At 37.8% G+C, this 26,098-nt stretch overlaps 1 protein-coding gene across 6 annotated transcripts in view; it reads right to left on the bottom strand.

Moving 5' to 3' along the window:
- Positions 1 to 26,098, bottom strand: part of PTPRM (protein tyrosine phosphatase receptor type M) — a 504,474-nt gene that overhangs the window by 190,102 nt on the left and 288,274 nt on the right. For all 6 annotated transcript variants that reach the window (XM_067290684.1, XM_067290685.1, XM_067290688.1 and 3 more), the window contains exon 11: positions 25,888 to 25,990. In XM_067290684.1, coding sequence (XP_067146785.1) covers positions 25,888 to 25,990 — 103 coding nt within the window. The remainder of the gene's footprint in view (positions 1 to 25,887; positions 25,991 to 26,098) is intronic.

The following is a 26,098-nucleotide window of genomic DNA, read 5'->3' as shown; positions in this document are numbered from 1 at the left end:
GAAACAGTCTATCTTTCTCCACTGTAAAGGTACTACGGACATTCAAGCAGGAGCAAAGAACTTGCGATGTCTGCTGTATATGCAACCAGTGAAGTCTTTGTATCCTTACAGTTGCTGTAAAAGCCTGAGTCAGTGCTTTCAAATTTGTGGAGTGGGAAGTCCATGTCTGTAAAGAGGGTATGTTTGCAAGTTTATTGCTTCACTGGGGACCAGTGATTCTTAATCATTATTTGTCTTCTGGCATCTTGATTTCAAGTAAGTGAGTCAGTAACTAATGTTAAAGTGACAATGCGTCTACATTTTTGCATGTGATCTATATCTAACAACAATTTATGATATTTCAAGTCCATAATTCTTAAAAAGCAGCAGTCCTGCTGCTATGTTCCTTTAAGATGAAACAGCCATCCAGCCTTCTGATATGTTGTCCCCGCTCTGTCATCTGTAGGTAGATCATTTTGTTTACAGAAAACCGTGCCGAAGGTACAGGGACATTCAGGCTGGGCTTCTGTGGGTCAGTCAGTCCGGACCAAAAAGGGCCTACAAGTTCAGTCATATCACTGCATGACCATGGTTATTCCCCTTTGGAGGGCAAATCAGGTCTGGAATCATGAGTCAATTTTGTGCAGCCACTGAGGCAGCTCGTGTCCAGCACCCTCGTTCATCCGCTGCAGTCCTGCTGGACTCCAGCAGCTTTGAACGCTGGCCCAGAGCTCTCCAGCTCTTACGATCTCAGGAGCCTTATGGCCTCAGCCCATCATCAGACTAACATACTGCTTCTACACTCAAGTTGACTTTGCACCTTTAGGTGATGCAGTGCTTGAACAAATGCATTCCCCTAAAACTGGTCACACAAGGAAGCAGGTGTATCACCTTGTTTTTATTTCTGTCTGGGAGATCCCAGTTGCCAACACCCAGGTAATAGCTATGGATAGAAAAATTCAAAATTCGTCATATTTTTATGATGATGTTAATAATGAATTTATAATTGTGCAGCCAGCAGTCAGAATCTCGGTCATACACCAGGACTGCACAATACTAGGGCAGGTCTGCACAGCCTTTATAGCTGAACATTACCAAGAGGGAGAAGAATTCCAAACTCTTTGGTCCTTTTATTTCCATTTTGTTACCAGACCTAGCAATAGGCCTAGCTCACAATGTTTTTAAGACGTAGTATCTCCAGCAGGAGACACTGCACTTTCAATGTTCACAAAAAATGACTGGAAAATGAACACTGAGAATGTTTAAAACCTCTTCTGCCTGAATTAGTCTTCAGTCAGGGATGGAGATTAGTTTAATGTTCATTTGTAACACTTCGATTTAGGTATCTTCATGAAGATGTCTGTATGTCTATAAACTTCCATTACACTCAGTTGAGAGCTAATCCATACAGGTGACAGACCTTAAAGCCCTACTGAGCTGACCAGTCAGGAGGTGTCTACTTTTGGGCAAACTTATTTGCTTTCTAGGCTCCACTGCCTGTAATAACTAAACGGTCAGCTCACATGTAGACACAAGTGGACACCTAAATTTAAATGTTTTAATCTGAAGTTGAACTGCAACCAGAAATCTATCTGTTTACAAGCAAAATTTGGTACAGCCAGTGAGACAGACAGATGTCTCAAGTGCCCACCTGACGACTACAGACTGCAAGTTCTGCAGCTCTGTACAAGCCTACAAATAGAACAGAAAGATTTTCATTTGTTGATCAATTCCATGCTGAGCAGTAAATAAAGGTCAGTACATTGCACCTTTTTTTGGGGGTTTTATAAATATTGAACTGCAAAAACTAGCCATGAAAAATCTAAGCTAAAAATTAATCACTGTCATTGCAATCTTGTTTTTTCTCCTCCAAATCACAGAATCACAGAATCGCTGAGGTTGGAAGGGACCTCTGCAGATCATCTAGTCCAACCCCCCTGCTCAAGCAGGGTCACCTAGAGCACGTTGCACAGGATCGCGTCCAGGCAGCTTTGGAATATCTCCAGAGAAGGAGACTCCACAACCTCTCTGGGCAACCTCTTCCAGTGCTCTGTCACCCTCACAGTGAAAAAGTTTTTCCTCATGTTCAGATGGAACTGTCTGTGTTTCAGTTTGTGCCCGTTGCCTCGCGTCCTGTCGCTGGGCACCACTGAAAAGAGTCTGGTCCCATCCTCTCAACACCCTCCCTTCAGATACTTGTACACGTTGATAAGATCTCCTCTCAGCCTTCTCTTCTCCAGGCTAAACAGGCCCAGCTCTCTCAGCCTTTCCTCATAAGAGAGATGCTCCAGTCCCCTAATCATCTTTGTAGCCCTTCAGTTTCTGACATGAGACTAGCAGCTGATTTTCTAGAGCAGATCTACAATATAGATACTGTTTCAGAATCAAAATGGAGTATTGGAAAAAAGAGTAAAAAGTGATGTAAGCATCTATTTCTGCTTGGTAGAGAATCTGGGCACATCTGCCTAACACCACAGCAAAGGGAACAATCCCAGGGTTTCGCTGAAGCGTGATGGATGGTAAGGTAAGTTTTGGATCCGGCTGTGGGCTGTCAGGAGAGTATTGTTACCTTTTTACTGCATCAGGAATGAATCAGGAATGAATCCCGCATCAGGAAGGACATTGGACCAGGTTAAGTAACATTATCTGTTTCAGTATTGGTTAAACGGGTATGCTTTTCATTTTCCACTCAGTGATTATAGTTAAAAATTGTAGATATTTTAGGAACAAATCTGTCATTAAAATGCTCCTTTCCTCTTTCAAATTCCTATCAGTTATACTACATGTGCTACTCCATGTATATTACATTTTAAATGCCTGCCATCTATTCATCTTCAGATACATTAAAGAAAGAACTAAGTTGACTGGAGCAATTTCAAACTCAAAATGTCTTTTCATCCTTACTCCACAAGACAAATTAGATTTGCAAGAATCCAGACCTCAAATCTATTTGCTCTTTAATAATTTAAGCATTGAAAGGTCAAGCAGCTCTCTTCTGTTCCCCTTTATCAAAGTCCAAGTGCTAATGAAAAATAACTAAAACCTATCTGCTGCCCAATTTCCACACAGTGCTGTTTCTCTGATGTAAATTAACACATTATGAGCACCTGGGTCAGTGGAAACCTGGCAGAACTTTATGAGTGATACGTTTTACATTTGTATAAATGAGATCATCTTGCTAATGAATTTTACAAAATCACCCCAATTACAATTATAATCCAAAAGCTTGCTCTAATTCTTGCAGTTAAAATTGCTTTCTTGAAAACGTAACAGCTGAATTGCCTATGCTGAAAAGGGTTCAAGCTTAATGAACTGAGCTAGCACTGCATCAGAACTCTATTATTCCTCTGATCTATTAATCATATTTCCTGCTTGTTTAAAGTTGCGTTATTCCTTTTCCATACCTCTACATTTCAGAGAATAAAGTCTTCCTACCTGTAATCTGAAGAATAAAAGTGGAAGGTGCCAAAAGTATATCAGCTATTCGTAGGACTTAAATTGAACTTTCTGAAGGAAAGAAATTTAATTTAGGTTTAATTCAAGTTATACTGTTCTACTATAGAATTCCAATGCCTTAGAAACTTAACACAAAATCTACTTTTAGATAGACTGAAACTTATTGTTGAATCAAGAAAGGACAACATGGGAATTATTTCTAACTCAGGGTTCAAATATTTCAAATTTTGGGAGAAAAAAGGTGTCTGGAAAAAGGCAGCATTTATGTATTTTTAAACAGCTTTTTGTTTTAATAACTGCAAAATGGTTCTAAATTTAAATAATTGTGCAAAGGCACAGATAAAACAGCATAAGGACTGTAACTTTAGTTTAGCCAGTAGACATACCAGGTTTCTCAGATGCTTACTGAAATGGGATTGCTTAAAATAAAATGTGTTCAGCATCTCCTGAACATATCAATTTGTTTTCAAACAAAGCCAAAAAAGACATAAAAGAAGAAGAAAACATTTTAACCTCATATTCAAAGATGCTAAGAATACTTAGACATTAGACAAGTGAATCAAACATAAGGCATTTCATAATAATTTAAAAGAAGACTTAAGTGTATACCTAACCTTAAGTATATGAAATGATGGGTTTTAGTAACTTGCTTAATCAGGATATTATTACACATTGGAAAGTGCAAAAAATCAAAATTTAACTTAAAGTCTTAATCAAAGAAACCAAGTCATTTTCCAGAAGAGGCTACTTGGATACAAGCATGGATTTAAGGATTCTTAATAGAAAAGTTCTTAAAATGTACAGTCTAGGTATACATCAACTGAAGCTCATGAATTTATAAATTACATCTCCAGGAAAAGTAATTCCAAACTGGAAACAAAGAGAAAACAAGCTTGATTACTTCACTATTGAAATATCAGCCCAGTTTTTCATCCTTTCAACAGTCTTGATGCGTCACCAAAATGGACGCAACTTATTGAAGCCTTCAGAAATGTACAAAGACTGCAAAGCTTTTAAGCTCCACTAACACTGTTCTGATCAGCTTTGTAAACCCTTAGTCTATTTTTGCAAACTGTGTGTTAACAGTGATGCTGTAGAGTCTAATTGGAAATTTTCTGTTCTTTATAATAGGGCCCTTTTTAGTCTTTTTAAAAACATATATAACTGATACATTTTGTCTCTATATCTCTTGATTGTATGCTTGCTTTGTTTTAATGCCAACAGAATGAAACAACAGAATAACCCCTTAAATCTACATATCAACTGTTATTTCAGTTATTTACTCCTATAATCTTATCTATATGCTAGAATCACTTCACCCTATTCTTATATTAAAATGTTGAAGTTCCAATAGATAGCAAGGTTAAGAAATCCAAAAAACACTTTGTTATCTCAGTTTCAAGTCCATTAATGTACTCTTTTGCTCCAATTTGTAACAGTCCAGCAGATCCCCACACTTTCACCAGTAGTTGTCTGGATACTGAAAGTTCTTCTGCCTGGCTTGTTGGAGAGTGTGCTGCCACTTAAGCCCTTAAACTTTTTTTTTTTTAAATATCGGTTGCTTCATCCATGTTTTGCTATAATACCAAAACTTCATATATCTTTGCTTGTTACGTGTTAAGGAACAAGTTTACTAATCAACACGGCTTCTTTAAAATAAATACTTATCTTTGTGAGACACTTTTTGAACATAAGCTGCTAGCAACACAGCTTCCCTCAATCTCTGTTGCCAGAACAGAGTTCTGTTGTGACGTGTTCTCTCTGACATGTTCACAACTCAAATCTATATGGAATAACACTGGAAATTTTGATCTATTTCTTTCCTTACACTTATCCATATATTTACTGGATTCTTGCAATCAATGCTGTAACTTATTTACAGTACCAGAAATTATATGTAAACCATATCTTTAAAACAAAAAGAGGGAAATTACTCTTTAAAGGACAGGAATTAATAAATTATGGTTAGCAGGTAAATGGAAGAAAGCTACTGAAAATTGTCACTAATTTTCCTCCTACTGAGCAGGGTCTGTATATTTATCACAGATGGCATCAACCTCAAGTGACGTTGAAAATCCCTGATTTATTGGGTGTCTCAACATTAAAGCTACTTAGGCTTTGCCATTGGGTCAGGAGTTTTAGCAACACATAATAAATAATGATCAAAATATACTCTGGCTGCTGTCTTCTTCAGTACAAGTGTGAAGCCAGGGAACCAATTACACCATAGTCCTGCCCCTCTGATCAGTGTGGAACTCTGCAGATTTTGTCAAAGGGATAAGAAGAGATGTTTTGTGTTTACATGTCAAATAGAGACCATGGCAGTATTCAGACCAGCATTTACAGGCTGAAAGGACTGGGTACAGCAATAATTGTCCCTGAGGTGGATACTGCCCCGCTGCACAAAGCGTAGCCTGAAAGAACACAGAGTAGCCTAAGGGTTTACAAAGCTGATCAGAACAGTGTTAGTGGAGCTTAAAAGCTTTGCAGTCTTTGTACATTTCTGTACATATCTGGGAGGGATGCCTCTTCTTGCTCAAGCAGTAAAAATTAAGCAATCTGTATAGCAGCTTGGGTTTTTTGTTTTGTTTTTTTTTGAGAGAGACAGAGAACTGGCATTGCCAGGGGTGGGATAGGGAAAAGGTCAAGGACACCATGGGATTAAGGCCAGGGAGCTTCTAATTATCAAAAGGACAGATTGAGTTTGCCTATTTATGACAGAGAAGCCTGTTCAAGAGAGCTCCCTCCCTTAAAGTACTAGCAGGAACGTCTTATTTGGGAGATCATAGACACCTTTTAGGCTCTGTTCAGGAAAAATCCAGCCTGATCTCCAATAGCTTCTAAAATGAGAAAAAATGAAATAACTGAAAAAACCCCACCCTTGAATAACATGTTTCAGATATAAAAATACAGAACTTAAAGTGAAAAGGAAAAAAAAACTACAACAACAAACCACAGCTGCAAATTAAGGTTTCTGTGCCAATACCAACAATGATGCAAGTACTGTAAAAGTAATATACTAAGATTTAATTTATATAGGGAAAAAAAGAAGAAAGATTGGGCAATGTTGCACATAATGTTGACAACACAGAAGCAATCAAAATTCTTGCAACTGTTCAAATTTAAGTGCTTGATATACCAATGTTTTAGAGGTGTATCACCTTTTCTTTTGAGTGAAGGGACTCTTTAAATTACTAGAACTTGTTGTTTGCATGTTTACTTGAAGACAGGGAGTTTTATGGAAACAAAAAGTTCCACAATCTTTGACACTTTTCTAAGTCTGTGGGATAGTTCCTGCTTCCACTGGGTAGGAAAGGGAGCAAGACAACAAATATTTGACTCTAGCTACTTGCTGAAAATTGAACAGGATGATTCTGCTTCCACAGCTGGCTTTATTTTCTGACTTTGCAAGCCCAGAGATAACTTTGATTAGCTTCTCAGAGGCAGGCTCTGTCCTTTTTTTCAGAGACACTATTACTAGCAACTGAAGTTTCCAGCTCAAGGTAAAAGTCCTGTATTGAAATTGAAAAAAGGCCACAAATCTTTCTGAATCTGACCTAGAGAGAACACAAGGAGGGCTAAGGTAACCCAGCGCCTCCATTGTCATGCAAGGAGCCATATTTCTCAGATCAGTCAAGGCAGAAATACTTAAACAGCTGTAAAGGAGGAGATAAAAGACAGCTTAGGCTCAGCCCCTAGAGGTACTGCTGAATGTATACTCTCAGGTGTCGTAATAAGCTTTATTTTTATAGGGCCAAGTCCGCTGAAGGGACGGGATCTAGTTTTTAATGTAAAACTCTTAAGCCTCTTTATGACTGCCCAACTGTTTCACATGGACAGTCTCAAACACTTAAAAGCCACTATTTACAAAGGGGATTTTCTGGCAAAAAAATACATCCAAGCAAAGCTCTCCTTAGCATTCTTATGTATATATACAGGATATCCCTATGGTTCTTGTATGGGGAGTACTAGGTCACTGAAAGGTAAGGGTATTTGCTCGTCTTTCCTCCAAGGACATTTGCCAAGGGAGTAGGATAATACATTCCCTGGAGAAAGAAAACACTTGTTACATGATACCTTAATTGTAGCACAGTCAGATGGGCTCTGAAAGTGGTAAGCACTGGCCACCATAAGCTCATTATGGATTTAAATGTTTCTGCTAAACACAGAAGAACTGATAAATATCTCCTTTATGAGTTTGGACTTCCTAGGATTTAAGGGAGACATCAAAGTGTTGGCTCCAAAAATTCTCAGAAGAAGATCTGCAAGAAACAAATAGGAGACAATGATGCATGCTCCTTCTGTCTTCTGATGGCCAGAATGGTGCCTCCTGATCCTGATGACACCATGTATTTCACTTTCTCCTTTAGTTCCTCATATATGGATCTGTTGTTTTAGAGAATATATGCGCACTAAGTCAGGGACAGAGAATGTCCAGCAGACCTTCAGCCTTGTAATCTTAGATAATCAGGTATTTGCCTGTCATACAATGTTTGCAAAATGAAGGAATTTATGATTTTCTGTGTTTAGATTATGTTATCATAAATGCTGACTCAAAATGTAACTTTGTTTTGTAAGCAAATTCAGAAAGAGAGAGAGGGAGAGAAAGAAAAATGTTTTAAGGAATTAGGTTTGTAATTTTTTAGAAGGCGGATAAAGGATTGCAAACAAAGATGTGTTAGTGGATAATCTGCATTAAAAACATATAGTATGATGCTGGACTGCAATTTTAACTTTCTCCAGTTAACTTTTATCAAAGTCTTTCCTTTGGCAAATCAATAAATTCAATACATATATTAACCTACACTTATTCACAGCAAGTATTAGTTTACTCCTAGAATAGTCTATTAAAATTGGTAAGACCTGTTTGACAAACAGGTATATGAATAGTGGTTAGATGTAATGCCAGTAATAATTGTGGCACCAGAGACTGCTCTGCTATAATTGGGATTCACTGATTGGCAAAAGAATCAAAACTGTTCTCTAAAAAAAAAAAAAAAAAAAAAAAAAAAAAAACACTTTGATAAATATTGCTGAAAAAAACTCTCTCTTTTTTCTTCCTATAGAGCCCCACGGTTAATTACTTTTGATTATTTAAATGATGCCTAATTAGGATTTGCTTCAGAGTGATACTACCACACTGGTACACAAGCTTAAGAAACTATATGTTAGAATTATGAAGACAAGGATGGCAAGGATCCAACTAAGTCTCCACAACTGTCACCTACTCGTGAAATTTCTTAATTCTAAAATAAAATAAAGCTATTCCTACCCCCACTGTCCAAGGGACTGACTATTAATATATACTGATGCCTTCAATTTGATGAAGGACGTTGTATTAGTAACTCCTCACACACAGAAATAATCATGTATGTCTACTCCTATTTCTTCTATAAATATATGTGTATAGGTCACTTTGTCATTGAGAAGGTAAAGCTTTCAATTCTTATTTCTTCCGCTGAAAGAAAAAGATGTTCTAAAACACTGTAGCCCACAAGAAAAACTATTATTAGAAACACTGTACTTTTTTCTGAAGCAAACACTTATATCCTCCCTGTGACTTGTGCTCTCCATACTTGCAATGGATTCATGTATTTGGTTGCTTTTCAAGCTTTCCAAGTGTAAAGGAAATATGTAGATTTTGTACATATTCTGTAGTCCTGCACCATAATAAAGTGAGTGCAAAATGAAAATAAAATTAAACCTACTTATGATGGTACTATTTCACACTGACTGCATTTTGGAGAAGTGTAACTGATACAGAGCAAGAGAACATATCCATAAATTGTCTCAGGCATTAACCGTATATTGGCTTGATGAGACAGACATCTTAGATCGTAGATCTGCCCACACTGAATCAGTGATACCTAGCTATTAAATACAGAGTGCAAGTGACAAGCTAAGGAGGGCTCCAGAGATTTGGCAGTGTATTTCTCAGGAAAGGAAATATTTATATTAGTAATTAAATCATTATTTAATTAATAATAGGCAATTAATTGATTATTATCATGATTATATTATGAAACAACATCACATTTTTATAAGATTTCTGGGGAAATTGCTTATCTAAGAATGACTGCTACCAGATCTCTGTCTACTCATGATGACTTCCTGAGTATTTTTTGAACTGCTCTAGAAGCGTCTTCTGACACTTGGCTTCTCCCATAAATAACTAACTGTGGTATGCACAAGCTGATCGTCCTTCTAATAGGTATGTCATTGTTTTATTTTGGCCATATAAAACTTCTCCACTGATCTCTCTTTTATGGATAAGGGACAATAATGTTCCATTTACATTGATCAGGTAGTTGGGATTTAAATGCCATTTGAAACAGAAAGCATTTAAAAGCCTTATAAATAGACTAAGACACTACAAATTTTACGATGGGAAGTTTAAAACTTTTACCCAAGAACATGCCATAATCCCATCTGCATTCCACACCTCATCCGTGATCACCAGCTCCCACCCTCAATCTGCTCAGCTCCTTTTAATACCTCCTAACTATCGGCTGGGAAAGAGGCAACACATGCTGTGGCTGCTTCCAAGCTACATATGGGCTTGCTGGTATATGAGTTGTAGCTGTCTACTAGCAGACCAAATGACACTACTTCCGCATGGATGCTAATTTGGGTCTTTCCTCTGTACCAAGAGGTCCCAAACTACCATTTTCTTAAGAAACCAAGATAAAATTAGGTGTGAACTTTAACTTAGTTATGTTCCAGAAAGTTTAACTCTTATCCTGGATATGTTATGTAGCACATACAAGCCAAGGAGCACTTCCTCCATTCATTTTACCAGTGAGCACGTTTTACTCCTACTCAGAGTAAGGGCTCAGTCCCTCCAGATATCAGATACTATTGATCTCTCTCCACAAGGCTTTATGCTCTTAACTTAAAGCACAAGCAGCATTACCACTAACTTAAATGGTGCTGGCCTAAACTGAGCTAACTGAGCGAAGGCTTTGGATTCTCCAGAGCTTTGACTGACTTCACTACAGAGCAATATAAAACAGGATGCCTCCTACCTCCTTTGCAGTCTGCTCACCACATAACTTTAAGTTGAATGAAAACCAGGGATGGATTGTGAGAATAAAGGAAAACATTCCACAAAGCCACTATTTTGAGATCTTCTGGTGGACATGATGGAAGAATTGAGTGAAAAAAGAAATAATCCTCACCTGATAATTACCTATACATACAGCTGCTTATTATGACACTAATCACAACTGCTTGAGCTGTTTACAGCCATTCATAAATATTTTTTTCTCACAGGTAATTTTGAGAGAGAAAAATGCTATTTCCCTTTGTTTTCATTTTGCAGATAGGGATGGAGAAAACATAATACATTGACTTGGAGGAAGCTACACAGACTGCCTGCAGCTGAACCAGAAATAAAACCTCAGTCTCATCTGCCTCTTGCTCCAGTGCTGTATCTTCTAGGCCATCCTTCCTACAGTAAGACGACTACGACTTTCAGTAACCAGAAACACACTGTAAGTCCCTTCCTGGCCTTCTGAAGAGATATAGCAGCTCTTCATCACTACAACAGAGCTCTCCCTTGGGGAAGATGGGCCTACTCAGTATCTGGGCTACATTGCTGTGTACAAACAAAACAAAAAAAAATTGTTACAGAGATATGTTTCAAGAGGTTACTTCTGCTGATATCAATGATTTAAGAATCCGTTTTATAAGTATGGAGCTTCTTCTACCCTGTCCTCCTAGTGTCCCCTATCTACGTTTTTCTCAAGCAATCCTCTATTCAAAGCAGGGTGGGAAGGAGGAAGGGGAAGACAGAGAGAGAGAGATTGCTGCAAACTCTGCTGGAATAGGAATGTGAGTGAGTCCCAAATTATGTGGGAGGCGTTTATAATGAAAACTACCAATCATCAAAGTTATTTAGTTTTAGGCAACATTTCTCTCCAAACTTGCTTACAGTTATTGATATGACAAGCCTGTCTCCATCTTTCAAAATCCACATTAAAAACACATTCTTTCCAAGAGTCTAGAGTTATAAAAATAATCTCAGTATGCAGTATAGTGTAATGAATGCATTTTGGTTTATTTCAGCTTAAAGAACAAACAGCATAGCACCTTAAATACTCAGGTTTTTACATCTGTCATGCTGTGGAGGTGTTCCTGCTTAGCAAAGCTCAGAGAACAGTATGCAACTCTGAGTACAAAAAGCATCTGACCTAAACTGATCTTGTTCATAAAATGTAATAATGAAAACAGGTAATAGCTGGTCTTGCACAGATAATTTTTGTTAGATGCCACATGTTTGATATAATAAACAGATCCACAGTGTCGAATATTCCATTCTTGTAACTTTAATTTCTCTTTGTCCTGGTTTGCTCAAGATAAGATCAGTCCTAAATTGCTTTGGAATATTAGCTGGGTACCACGAAAGCATTTTGTATTCTCTCAACCATAACTCATTACAAGGAACTTGCTTGGCATCAATAAGTCACTATCGCTTTTGTGTGTGTATATGTGTGTGCGAGAGTGCGTGTGGCTCAAAACCCTGCCGCTAGGCTATTTAGTGATAAAATCTGATATAATAAAATATTAATTACAGCTGAAAGGTTGGGTGAGAAATATGAACTCAATTACAGCCCTATACTGTGAACAAAGGGCAGGGTGAAAAAATCCTTTAGTTATGGAGGTTTGGGATAATAAAAGAACAACTAGAACATTAGACTCAAGCTGAGTGCTCCCTAAAAGGCCACCTGTTATTAATCTGCACATCAAGCATAGAATTTCAAGTAAATTAGGTTGGGATGAAAGATTTTTTCTGCTGATCTTTTTTGTCTTAACTAATCTAAAGTTTTCTTTATTGGAGCATTCTTTTCTTTGATGTCATTGCAATTTAAAAATTAAAAATTTGTAACAAGTACAAGGACACAGCAATTATAATGAAAGGTTAGATATCATACACACTATGCAAAATGATCACCTTATATGGTACAAAAATAGATAATAACCAAGAGTCATTTCTAAATGTCTTTGTTTCAGTCAGATAAGACTGCTTCTCAGAGCCAAGCTGAAGCAGATGTGAGCCTAACATCTTAGAAAGCCATTTTTTTTCCAAAAAATACCAGCAGTGCAATACAAATTATCTTAAGACTCTTTTAATAAACATGTTTCTGTTCATCTGTTCAATTTACCTGAGTGTGGAGTTCAGATGAATTACCAAGGACTTAACAAAATGTGACCAGATTGTAAACAAGCACAACTGTGAGCAGAAGTTAGTCCAAATCAAATAATATGACCTTGAAATCCCATGCATAGTAGTGAATCGTAAGGACAGAGCAATCTTATCTATCATTGCAGGCTAAAATGTGCCATTATATCATAAAATAAGATTTTCATTGTCTGAAGAATTGAATCCTTGAAGGTTTAAGTTTTTAACACTGTTTTCTGTTTCAATGAATTTTGCTGAAACTATGGCAATATTTTTGGTACCAAGCCACAAAATATATTTTCAATTAATTTACATTTATGATACTTGGAACAACCCAGTGACCATTTCAAAGCTTTTTAATCAGCTCTCTGTTCTTTGCCTAATTTCTTTTTAAAAAGAACACAGAAAAATGATAAATTCATAAATATAAAGAGAAAGAAAATATCTTGGTACAGCAAGCAAAGTGCTTTTATCAGCCAATATTACACTATTTAACTCCCAAGTTTGCAGGTTGCCCAGGACAATTTATAAAACAACTGGAAGCATGGAATAAGGATTAGAATTATAGATTAAAAGAAATTAAAGAAAGCAAAATTGTCTCAAATCATTTAGCTTAAAAAAGAATGAAGTTAGAGAGGATCTGAATGAAATATTCAAAACTGAAAGCCATGGTAGAGCTGACTGATCCTTTCAATCTGTCTCAGAGAAAGAAAATATTGATGTACAGTGCTATTAAAGTACAAATCAATCAGGAAGAAAGAAAAGGAAATTCTCGGGGTCTGAACACATGCAAACCAATACACAACTACCAGTGACACCACGCAGCTGATCTCAGAATAAGAAGTAATATTTGTGAAAGAGTATGCCTGACTCTAATATGCAAAGAAAACTCAGGAAAGCTTGCAAATCATAGGTCTGCTTCTCACCAGGCTGGAAAGATGCATTACAACACACTTTCAGCTCTGGTACAGTCACTGATATGTGACCCGTCAGATTCTGGGGGGTTCCTTCCAGCTACACAAACCAGGGTGAAAAGCAGGAACAAGCCAGTTATTTTTCTCACTACAGAATATGATACAATGCTATTCCCCAATCTTCATGATGGAGATAAGGAATAGACTTAGCAAGGTCTAAGAGATCAGTTTACTTGGATTCCTAGGAAAACAGGAGAGAAGAACCCCACTTAACAGGAAAGTTGCTAGTTCTTTAAATCTAAATCAGATGAATGTGCTATGTTCTTTAGACTGCATAATTTTGAGATTTGAGAATATCTTTAGAAAATATTATACTATGCTGTTATCAATCTACAATGTTCAGAGATGCTGGATGTCATGATGAAACACTATATGGAATTCAAAAGGACTGAATAACAGAGTAAGAGGCAGCTGTCATGCAAGAGTCTGCTTGAGTATTTCTACATTCAAAGAAATCCAGGGCAACTTGCAAACCACAGGTCTGTTCCTGAATAGCCTTGAAGGAAATCAGAAACTACACAAAGATAAACTATAAGAATAATGAAAAAAAGTATTTGCAAAATAAAGTGAGAATAATAGATAAATAAATAAATAAATAAATAAAGAGAAATAGTCTTAAGGAATAGGAAGATTTCCTCAGATCTAAACCAAAACAGAAATGGTAAGATACACTATTGCTCATTTTCCTCTACGCAACTTCCAGTTTATTTTTATTATATTAGATGCTGCAAGTGCAAGATGCTGCATCCTAGATCACTGGTTTTCGCTTGTGCTCTGCAAATTCCTAGGGGTGCACAGTTAGGTAAGAAAAAGAAATCTATGGCTTATAGATGTAAAGTAACAATGTAGAGATCTGCACCTCTACTGGAATATTTTCAGGGGTTTACAAATCTAAAACAATGTAAAAAAAAGCCAATAGACAGATGGGACAATGCTACTATAAAACACTAAAACACTTCTGTTATGAAACAAAGTTTATAAGTAAGCAATACTCTACTTCAATACTTTCCAGCAAAACATAAACTCTTGCAGTGATATGACTATGCCATGGAGAGTGGCCATGAGGTGTGGAAGCTCTGCAAACGTAACAACATCCACACGTGTAACTATAGGAAATTGCATAGCTCTTACTCATTTACCTATGAATGCAAAATAGCACACACATGCAAATTAATCAAGGAGCTTGGGTATTACACAAAAATGAAGAGGTAGTATTTAGAACAGGAGATCAGCTAATATATTTATGACATAATGTTAACACTAAAACAGTGAGATCTTTTTATATTCCACAAAGCTGTGCACGGGAAACCTACTCCTGAACTGGGCTGGGGAATTAAGCAAACAGATGTATTAAAATAAGTGGATTAAATAAATAGAGGGAGAATGCTTATTTTCTTCCTTCTTCAAGGAAGCTCTACAACCTGCTGGTTTGTGTGTAGCACAGAAAAAAGAAATGTACTTGCTGAGACAGCTGAATGAATGCACAAGCCAATTTCAACAGGTTTTTTGATTCAAAGCTTGAAAACTGTTTATTGCTCATTAAAGCACTCACAGAGGATATCAAGTTTTCCATCTATTCAACCAGGGGATACAACATGGAGCCCTGAGAGATTAGCTCAAACAGATCTGCTCTGTTGGTTTAAGATGCAGTTTCATTTGTCCATTCTTCTTCTGCCAGATGCTATGCCTTCATGGGAGACTCAGTGGAAAGGAGCACATGCCTGTGCTTCAGTTGCTTACCAAAAAGTCTAGTGTTACCACATAAGCAGCCCAAGGACTAGATACATTTTCTCCTGCCAACTCTGCTGTGGGACTGGTAAACTCTGACAGAAAGGCAGAACAGTTAGTGAGAGGCAGTGATTTCTTATATCATCACAACAAAATTCTTGTCTCCCAATGCTATCATCTCCTTCCACAACTAAAATGCAGTGGGTCCTCATCCACAATTTGGAAATGGAGATTACTGCCTCTGTTCATTTCTGTCCTTCTCTACCAAGAAGGCTCTGCAGGGCACTCTAATCAGCAGTGCAGAATGATGCAGGCAGATACAGAAAAACAGCCTGTTTTTGTGGCATTGTCCCCAGTTTCTCAGGGCTTCTGTGGATAAGTACAGGGCTGACCTTCTATTCTGCCCATGAAGGTATAACTCTTCCTCCTCCCTACACTGGGAATGATTCTGGTAGGATTAGGTGGCACAGAAACCCTGGCAGCATGACACCTTACAGCTATTTCCACAGGAAATCTGGCCACAGATAAAAGCTTCTGTGCAGTTCAGGATTAGAGCAGCTGTTAAATACAGATGAGATTCTTGCCTTGCGCTTCTACTGTCCTTTGAGACTAATCTTGAAAACAGCTTCAGCTCTAAATATGAGAACACAGTTAATTTGTTCGCCCTCATCTTATCTCCCAACGGGAAACTCTCCCTAAATTCAACATTTTTAGACCTCTATCCTACCACTCGCTGAGATCGTTTTAGGCTGAGGCATTTATATTGCTCCTGACTAAATAGTTGCTGCTTTCAGTTGTAGAGCCCAGTAAGTGACTCTAATGTTTCTTTATGTCATTTAATGTAATCCAGTTGAACAGATTAGCTTTTACTTAGCAATGCTTTACAGTCATGATGCTTGTTGTAAATGCTGGCGATTTTCTTCCCCACTTAAATGAGAAAGAAAGTTTTCATGTTAATGTTCAGTAAAATGAATAATCCTTCAGCATCAAGTAAGGGAAATGGCAGTGTTTCACAGGGAGCACATTTATAGCTTTTCTTCCTTTTTCCATGTAGCATTCCCCTTTATTCTTTCATCTTCTTTAATACTACTTAATATCAAATGAAAACATTTACTTGTTTGCTTGGAACATAACATCAAAATGCTTTACTATAACAACATACAAAACAGCTCAATCAAATATTATTTACACTGAGAGTTAGGAATCCTCCTATACATTTGTGTACTAGTAACAGAATCTTTATTAATCCAGCCATTTATATGAGTTCTTTATTCACTAGTAAACCCTAACCTTGTTCACAAAATACAACCAATACTGAAAGAAAAAATTCTGAGGTCCACCACAGTATGAAAATGTGCCATTGTCGAAGAATCTATGGAAAAAGCAATTTAAACAGTAGAGTTTACTTTCACGTTGTAACCCAAATTAGGAAAAAAAAAGTTGATTTTTGGCTCCTTGATCTGTATGACCCTCATGACAAAGCTCGGGCTTTAATGGGGAATGACATACACAGACCAACAGAAAGGGATTTTTGGCATCACAGTGCCCTGTGACTAGCTCTCACACAATATTGCATCACATAATCACTTCTGTAAATGTATCCATCTACCACCTTTCTGACATTATATCTGCGCCTGTTTCAGCGTTTCATTCCACCATTGGTTAGAGACTTTAAATTTGATCTGTTTATTGACACACTCTTTTAATTGAAATTGTTCTTTTCCCTCTCTGAAGCATATCCCTTGGATGTATTTTTAGGAAACAATCATATCTTAGCCTTAGTTGGCTAGCCTAACCAAGTCTAATTCTCCAGTCCTTTCACCTGTGACACAGGTTTGCCGTTTCCCTGATCATTCATGCTGTAATATTCTGCTGCTGTGGTGCTAGTGTAAATTAGTATTTCTTGAACACTGGTAGATCACAAGTGTGCATAGCAGTCCACACGGGGTCCTGCCAGGGCCTTGTACAATGGCATTTGCAACACTGCCAAACCTTCAGCACTAGCAGAGTCTGAGCAGCTATGACTTCCAGGATGACCTGCGAGGCTGGCCTGAGTGAGCTACCACTAAAAGGTATTTTAGACTATCTACTTGGGACATCTCACTTTGGAATCTTGCACTCAAGAGCAAAAATACTGATGAGATTCAAACCTCCAGGAAAACAGAAAAACTGTCAGGAGGTGATAAGCCACACTGTAAAATCTTATCACACATTGACATCACAGATACGGGAAGGTGACACATGCATAATATAGAGTAATATCAGTACCGAAAGCTTGCAGAGACAGGAGTGCGTTGTATATGCCTGACAATTCCTAACCACAGTTTTACAGGGATTCTGAATGGGTTGTTCAGCACCATAGTCACAAACAGCTAACTATGTTGATCACACATAGCTGCTGTGGTACAGTTCTTCAAAAAACGACTTTAAAATGTCTCCAGAAAAGTACATCCCCACATCATCCTGTCCAACAGTCACTCAGGAGAATGTGGCTGACTTCTGTACTCCTTCAAACCTTCCACAGCACACAGTAAAACCAAAACAATCCCTGGCATACTTCAGTAAAAATGGGACAACGGCATCTCTTTCCTCCATTTTCAGAGTGCTCTCGTTCTGTGTTTGAACTCAAGTATGTATAAAATGAGAGCACTTTTAAAATCACGCAATGCTGTAGTTCCCAGCGATAGTCATAACTCTTTGATTACGATCCCCGAATTCTTCAGGCCTGTTTTAAAATTAAGCACCTATCTCTTTCAAGGCAAGTGCTCAGGAAATACACCTGAGCCTAATTCACAGTCAGCAGGAAAGAGGAACAGGTTTCTTAAGAAGCCCAGAGGACTGTTTGGAGAGATTAAGGTAGGGCCTTTCACACTGCCTCTCTGACATGATTAATGTGCCCATAAGGTAGGAACTGCCTAAACTCAGCCAGTAGGAGAGGTTTACATATGAACACCTGAAAGGCACTTTATGCAGGGCTTTACAGCATAGCTGTCCACCTGCTTAGGATACAAATGCCTGAGCTCTCTTATAAGAGATATGTGACAGTGTCAGGCCTGCTTTTTCTACAACAACCTAATGGTCCAAGTGCATCCTCAGAAGCTGGAGGCCTGAGCTCTATGTTTCCTTCAACCCGAGAGGCTTTCGCCACACAGCTCCCACCTCCTCCCCACCTGAACAATGTTATTTTGGCCTCCTGCTGATGTTGGCCCAGCATGCAGACAGAAATAGAAGAATCACAGAAGCAGGGGAGCATTCATGAAGGAACCTGCCTAATCAAATGGCTGGACACTCTCCTTACTCCCCTGGTTATTTCTGCTTTTTATTCAACAACCATCTAAAGTAAAACACATCCAAAAATCTGGGAGAATGGAAGAGGACTTCAGGTCTCTTACCTGAGTAGGAGCAGTTGTAAAAGCTTTATGCTCCCAAATAGAAGTTTCTACTAGGTTACTGAAAATACAGTAAAACTTGAGAACAGGCCGGCTGATTTGCTAGGGCTTAGCTGCCTAAAGTCCTCCTAGGCTATACAAAACAGTAGGTTGAACAGAGCAGCGGAACACTGTCCTCCTTCCTGTTAAAAGGTCAGCATGGTCCCCAGCAGGGCTTTGCCATGAGCCGGCTACCATTCTCCCCCAAATTTCTGGACACGCATCAGGGCCCATTCCCAACTGGCAGTCTGCACGTGGCCATTCTGCCTTGGAGCTGAACAGGGTGAACACGGACTGTTTTCAGCCACTAGGCCTCAGTGCCAGAGAACGGTACTGGGCATACGAAATCCACTAGTGAAAATGCAGGCTCAAGGTCTGAACTTAAGTAGGCTAAACAGGGCCTTTGGAGCGCTGAGTAGTGTCCTTCCTTGAAAAATGACCATGAAAAAGTGACACTGCTCTCTTGCAGGTGTAGTTGGAGACCAGTCTGCTCATTCTAATAAGCAGATCTAACAAAACCATGTTTCATCAAGTCTGACAGATGTTGGCATTCCAGCGCCAGAGAAAAGCAGTCTGAGTTTCAAAAGCTTATTGTTTACCAAATGAACTGCTCCTGGACTTCAGCCTTCACCAGTAAGACCAGAAACACCCAGAGATCCAAAGGCTGTTGCAGGAGAACCGGCCTAGCCGAACGAGATTAGCATGCTGTCGGAATGAGAGGGAATAACAAAAGCACTACAGAGAAGACTGTCATCAGGAATTAGGCAAAGATACCGTCTCCACTACATCCTACTTAAGGGCAGCATATTGAGGGAAGGTCAAAACATGAAAATGTGGAGCACACAACAATGCTGCAAATTTCTTAGTTGTCATTTTATATACAAGCCCTAGAGAAAGTACCGGTGAATTATGAAACTGAAAAATAATCTATTCAGAGATACAGAATAATCTATTCTCTCTTCTGTTCTTGAACTGCTCTAGCTCTCTTTATCTGCCATATATTAATTTTTAGTAATCACATTGCTAAATCACAGATCACATTATGTGCTGGGTTCTCAGTGGCATAGACTACTACTTAAAGAAATCAGGAATTAATGTTCCATTTACCCAGGGACTTTGTGAGAAATCACGGTAAAAGTTATCATGGACATTTCAGAACAAGTCAGGAGGACACATGAGGCTGCACTGAGCATGCCGAGGCAACTCGTAGAATAAATTCTAACTCAAATCACAGTGAAATCCAAGGACAAGTTCTACTGCATAGCAAAAAAGAATTACGACATTTTTACAGCATAAGCAATTACTGTACTGTTCTCTCAATGAAACTGAAATTGACCCTTTTGCTGTAAATAAGTATACTTGTTGCTATAAAGAAGTGACAATTATGGGCACCAATATAAAACCCCATTGCTTCAGTATCACAGACATTCTCAAACAAGTTTACTGGCTGCCTTATGGGTTGTAAAACTATAATCTGGAAATACAGTTTGCAGGCAAGAGCTGACCCTACAATTCAACAATACAATTCAACGCTTCATGTTTACAGACCCTTAAACAATATAAAGTATACTTGTGACAAGCAAATAAAAAGAGCAGATTGTAAGTTCCCGTCATGCTATTTAGGCCTTGTGGTCTCACAGTATTTCAAAAGGCTGTATTTTAAACACGACAGTTCAGAACACTAGTAAGTTAGTAATGCCCCTTGAACATGTATAGTAACATTATTTCAACATAACCATTTCTTTATCACAAATCCACCAAACATCTAGACTGTTTTATCAGAGCTCTTGAAAAGCAGAAAGTTCACTTTTCATTTATCAGGAAGCTTTCCAAATCTCTCCCTTCTCATGTATACTTTTGATAGTTCTCTCCTCAGCTGTGTCTACATCAGATTTTCTTTTTTCTCATTACTGCATTACTACCCATGTAGTGTCACTGGGAATAGAAAGAAATTACAGTAACATGCTAGAATTACATAGCATGCTCGGCAGGAATTATAAGAGGTCAGAGCTAAAAATACTGATATTGTAATGCTTTTATTTGCATGTGCAGTTGCAAAGTTTTTGCCCACACAGAAAGCAAAGATGTCTCTTATTGTGCAAATCAGTTTTCTCACATTTCAGAACTCATTTGCTCACTTATCCTGAATTTATAATCATACTCATAATGTCTGCCTCCATAATTCATGCATGGAAATTCATCCTGCTCTTTTACCCTGCATTACACAAACTTGGATTGAGATGTCTGTATCTCTTCTTCTCTGAGAAGTGGGTTTCAACTTTTAGGCCCAGTCCTCAGCCGGGCATGTACTTGCAACAGCAAAGCGAGTGTCCCATGGTCTCTTTAAGCAGATTACAGAAAATATCCTGAAACTTCTGCATTCAGAGGGCTCGAAACCCCGCTGCTTTTTAAGTTCTAATGATATCTGCCACTGCTTTCCAAATATCCTGGCCGTTTTTTCTGTGGATTTCTTTATTGCCAGTGAAACAATTTAGTCTGCTGGCTGTGTGAGTGTTGTAGCTCTGTAGACTGTAAACTCCAAGGATAAGGGTGATTAGTGGCTTCTCTGGAAAGCTGTCAGTCAGATTGGAGGGCCCTGCACAAGATCTCTCAAGCTTCCCCGATGATCCCTAAGATGTGTCTTTTTTTCCTTGGAATATGTGAGAGAGGGATGAGAAAGCAATTGCAACCTCTGCTTCATGTGCAGTGCCTGGTGTTTCTAGCAGGGCACTGTTGCATCACATATGACATGAGTTGGTACTTTTCGGATGTGACAATAACAGTTTAATTTTCTCCTTCCCACTGCTAATCAGTGGGTAGGAGGTAGTTCTCTTCTCTCTTTCATTTAAGGACCATTGTATTACCAGTGCTGCTGAAATGGTGAAGCCACATACAGAATGAAATACTACCTGAACTTCGGCTGAAAGAGCCTTATAGCCTTATGCTATGAATTGTCATATGAATCATGCTGTTCCTACCCCAGGGTCTATATGCAGACAGCCTTAATTCCACCTGTGACAATGAACCTAGTATTTACCACATGCCTTCGAAGGAATGGATTAGGCCAGCAAGAAATGCAATTCTCAGTAGAATTTAGACTGTCTGAACACATCATGAAGTGTTTACCTGATGAAGTAGTAGAAAGGAGTATACTGCTTTAGATAATACACAATTTGGAACTTCTATGATATTCTTCAGTTGTATTTCAAAATATCTAAAAAATTAATATGGCTTTTTGGGCTGAAGTACAGTATATACTACTTCTCCATGGAAGAGAGATTAGAAGTAAGTTAAGTTTCAAAATCAAGCACTGCAGGTAAAGAAAAGTCAGATTTATTTTCCCAGTAAAACTGTTCTTTTTTTTAGGGTACCCATTCTATGTGTTGAAGACAGGCAAACTGATGATATAGGGGATGCATTAAGAGTACACAAACTGCATTCACCCTAGCATTCTCTCATTTCTGTGGTGAATTTCAACTCCAATGATTCATAGATTATCTGTGTGTGGTTTCCTTCGCGTGTGTTTTTTAAGGTTCTTTTAAATTACACTACTTGGAGTTGTGACAATCTCTCTCTCTCTCCCTCCCATCCTGCCTGGGCTTTTCAGCACTGTAGCACAGGCTGCAGCCCCAGGAGCTGCAGGACTGACTCCATAAGCTCCAGACAGGAATGAGCCTGGCATCCTAAAGGGGCAATCGAGGATTTGATGCCAAGTACTGCATCCTGGAGGCGACAAGCTAATACAATTAGCTCTGCTTGGCCTCTGCACTGCAGGAAAGGAAAGGTCATCTCCTATCCACAAACCCACCCAAAGACCACGCAGGCAGAGTTGAGTCTGAATGGTCTTGGCTTGTTTCTTATCCTTCTTCCTCCTTCCCCCAGAGTGCTGACTATTGCCAGGTGTTCCTGGTGTTATCTGGGCCAAAAACTCTGAGATATTTATACTTAGGGCTTTTTGAGGATGTGGCATAGGAGAGCAGGAGGAGGCGGATATGGTGACAATATTTTGCTGATTATGCAAGCGAGATAAAGAAGTGGCAACACTCAACCTTTATTATGGCTAACCTGAATGGAAGTTTATCAGGAAAAGAAATTTTGCTTCTCCCTGCAGAAGTTAAAAGCTTGCAGCAAAACACAGAAAACTATTCCAGCAAAGGTCACAAGAACCTTTTATAATGGAATGAAGTAGAAAATCGACAGGGTCACTAGCGGTTCTTTCTAATGTAAATGAGTAACACAAAATAAATATGTGCAATCACTGAGCATCACACTTTTCATTCCTGTGTATGAGTCAGATCTTTCAAATAAATTAAGATTCCTCAGCTGAAGTAAATGGAACTGCACCAGTCTATGTAACTGCAGATAATCTGGCCCCAGGGTCTTTTAAACTTTAGGCTAACTCCCACTGGAGAAGTACAAGGTAGAAATGAAATTGCCTTGGAAAAGTGAGTCCCTCAATAAATGCTGAATAGCTCTTATATGAGAAATACTTACAGCTGTATTCTTTACATGACTTTTTAAAAACTATACTAACTTTTAAATATATGTATCTTTGAAAAAAAAAAAAAAGGTCAATATCCACACACAACAAATATATTCCACAATTTCCACATGGCCATCATTTTAAATTCAAAAAGAAAATCAAAATAGCTCAGCCAACAGCTAAATAAGTAAATACACTCATTGTTACTGTATGCATTACTGCTTTAAACATATGTAATTCCAAGATAATCTCCTTGAAATAAACACAGCAGCAGCCATAAGACATGCTAGACCTGAAATTGAAGACAAAAGCAAGCAGTATTTGTCGTATTAAAACTCTGACAAAACACATTTTAATCATGTCTAGCTTTATGAGTTTTAAAACAACCTGGAATGCCATTTGGCCTTCACGATTAATGTGTACTTTATCATTGTAAACAGAGCTTCCTGAACATTTCCATACTGTCTACCTTTTGAAGCAACATTTAGATAATCTACATCTCCCTTTCTCTGCTGTGGTTATTGCGATGGAATTCTAAATAAGGTATCAGACACCAGGACTTTTTTTTAATATTTAATTAGAGAAAAAAATTAATCACAGAAAAAACGCTGGATTTCTGAATCAGGTATATCTGAATTGGGTATCCTTGGGTATTAACTTTACTGATTTGAATGGTAGAATTTGTGCTCTCTTTATCCATCTCAGGAATTAAAGAATTTTATGTAACATGGCTGATATGTTGATCAATAAAACAACAACAATCATTTACACTTCAAGTTTAGTGCAAGTTCAAAAATCTACATTAACCAAGCTGGTGGTTGTAGCAGAATCAATAGACAGGCATCTTTCTTAGTGGAGTGCATAAATTTAGTATGACTAAACTTTCAACACCCAATGAATATAAATTAAGATAATAAAATCCATATACAAAGTGTGTTCTGCAAGCTATGCAATGACAATATGCTCGAGAACATAATGTACAGTAAAATGTTAAAAGTATTAAGAAACTTTTACTTTAATTTTCACTCTCTGCTTCACTCAGAATTTATATTGTGAGTTCGCAATGAGCATTCATTTTATTTTAAGACCTGTTGCAAAAGACCTTGGTAGATTTGCTGTAATGTGTTCATCTGTTTCTGTCAGTTCTACAGTTTGATGTTTCTTTAAATCCCTCCTCCTATTTTTCTAAGCACTCATCCCCTTCTTTGACATACTTAATCTCCAGACTAGCTCCTTGCTATTGTCACCAAAGTTTCTGATGTATCACTACTGCTATAGGAATCAATCATCTTTAGTTCATGATGCAGATGAAAGGAATGAAACTCTTTTCTTATTTATGGTCTAACATGTTTGTGTTTATACAATAATGACTCCAACTAGTACTATTTTAATCCAAATGCTTGAATTCAGAAGGATTGCACTACAGGTTTAGGAAATAAAGAGAAACCTCAAATCATTTAATAAATCCATTCTGTTTCTAATCTAATCTTCTAAATCAGTTTCATTAAATCTGATGTAATTGCTTCCTGTTTTTTCTCAGCTGGTTCAGACTTCCCCAGCAGGTCACATTTTCTTTTTAAAAAGTTGTCTAAATCATCAGCTGAATGGCATTTCTTAAATTTTAAGTTTTATATATATATATACACACATATACATATACACACAGATACCAGTGCAACAATATGTTGCATAAAACAGAAACTAATTCTATTAAATACTGAATATTCTAAAGAAACCCAAAGAACATTTCATTCACTTATATATGAATATACCAGATCTATATTTCTCAAACCAACAGAAATTACCAAACATGTCAGCATCAGAATGGAAATAGCTGATAGCCATTCACCATAGACATAAACTCTTCCTAACAGTAACAAAAGGATTAACCGCTACTGAGTCTACCTGCTTTCTCAAAAGCAAAAAAACCTCCTAAACCTCTGGAAAAATCTGTATTTCTCTAACAGGTATTTTCATCTATTCAGGCTATTGAGCTCATGACTGGTTCTCATTCAGTCTAGCCATTCCACTGTTTTCCTCTCTGAAAAGCAGGCTTCTTTTATTCTAATCAATATGACTTGCACAGTAGTGTATATATCAGTCTGTGAAATATACCACTGAAAATTGGAAACTCATTAGCAGATATTACATAACATTAAAGAACCAGAGCTACTGTTTTTCTATTTTCCCCCCCTATTTTTGCTCTCATGGCCAATTCAATGTAAATAATTTATTAATGTTACTGTCCATATTTTTTAAAATTGGCTAACTTACTAAAAGCTGATTATCCTAAATCTGTGAAGTAAACAAGAAGTGTGACTATTAAAGACATAGTAGCTCAGGATAAAAAATGTGATATGCCCTTGAACTTGTAACACTGAAGTAAGCAATTACCTTAAAGAAGCCACCCACACAACAGAACCATGGCTTTGTTCCTTATCTTCAAAGAACAAGCCACTTGCATCTGGATCAAATCCTTCAAACAATACCCGAGCACTCAACATCAAAGCACTTCCATTTTCTTCAGTTATTTAATTTAATTAGAGCTAATACAGACATGAATTTAGACACTGATTGCTGTGTAGAAAATCCCCAGAAAACATGTTCAAGAAATTAATCAATTTGGTTTTAATTTTATAAATATTTTTCCCCTAGTACCTGACAGGAGCGCCTCTGCTCTGTGCAGGTTTCAGCAAGACTGTCACAGTGCTGTCAGTTTGATTCAAAGGTGTTTCGAGTTCATACGGTGGCATAGAGGGTGCTAGAATAAGAAAAGAAAAGAGGCAAAAATAATCGTTTTTTCTGTATTTGTTCTTTCAAGACCTGTGTCTTTATTTGAGTAGATAATTTTAAAGACTTTTGCAAAAGA

The sequence above is a fragment of the Apteryx mantelli genome, chromosome 2 (assembly GCF_036417845.1).
Source record: "Apteryx mantelli isolate bAptMan1 chromosome 2, bAptMan1.hap1, whole genome shotgun sequence".
In the NCBI taxonomy this organism is placed as follows: Eukaryota; Metazoa; Chordata; class Aves; order Apterygiformes; family Apterygidae; genus Apteryx; species Apteryx mantelli.
This window is presented reverse-complemented; position numbering and strand designations above follow the sequence as displayed.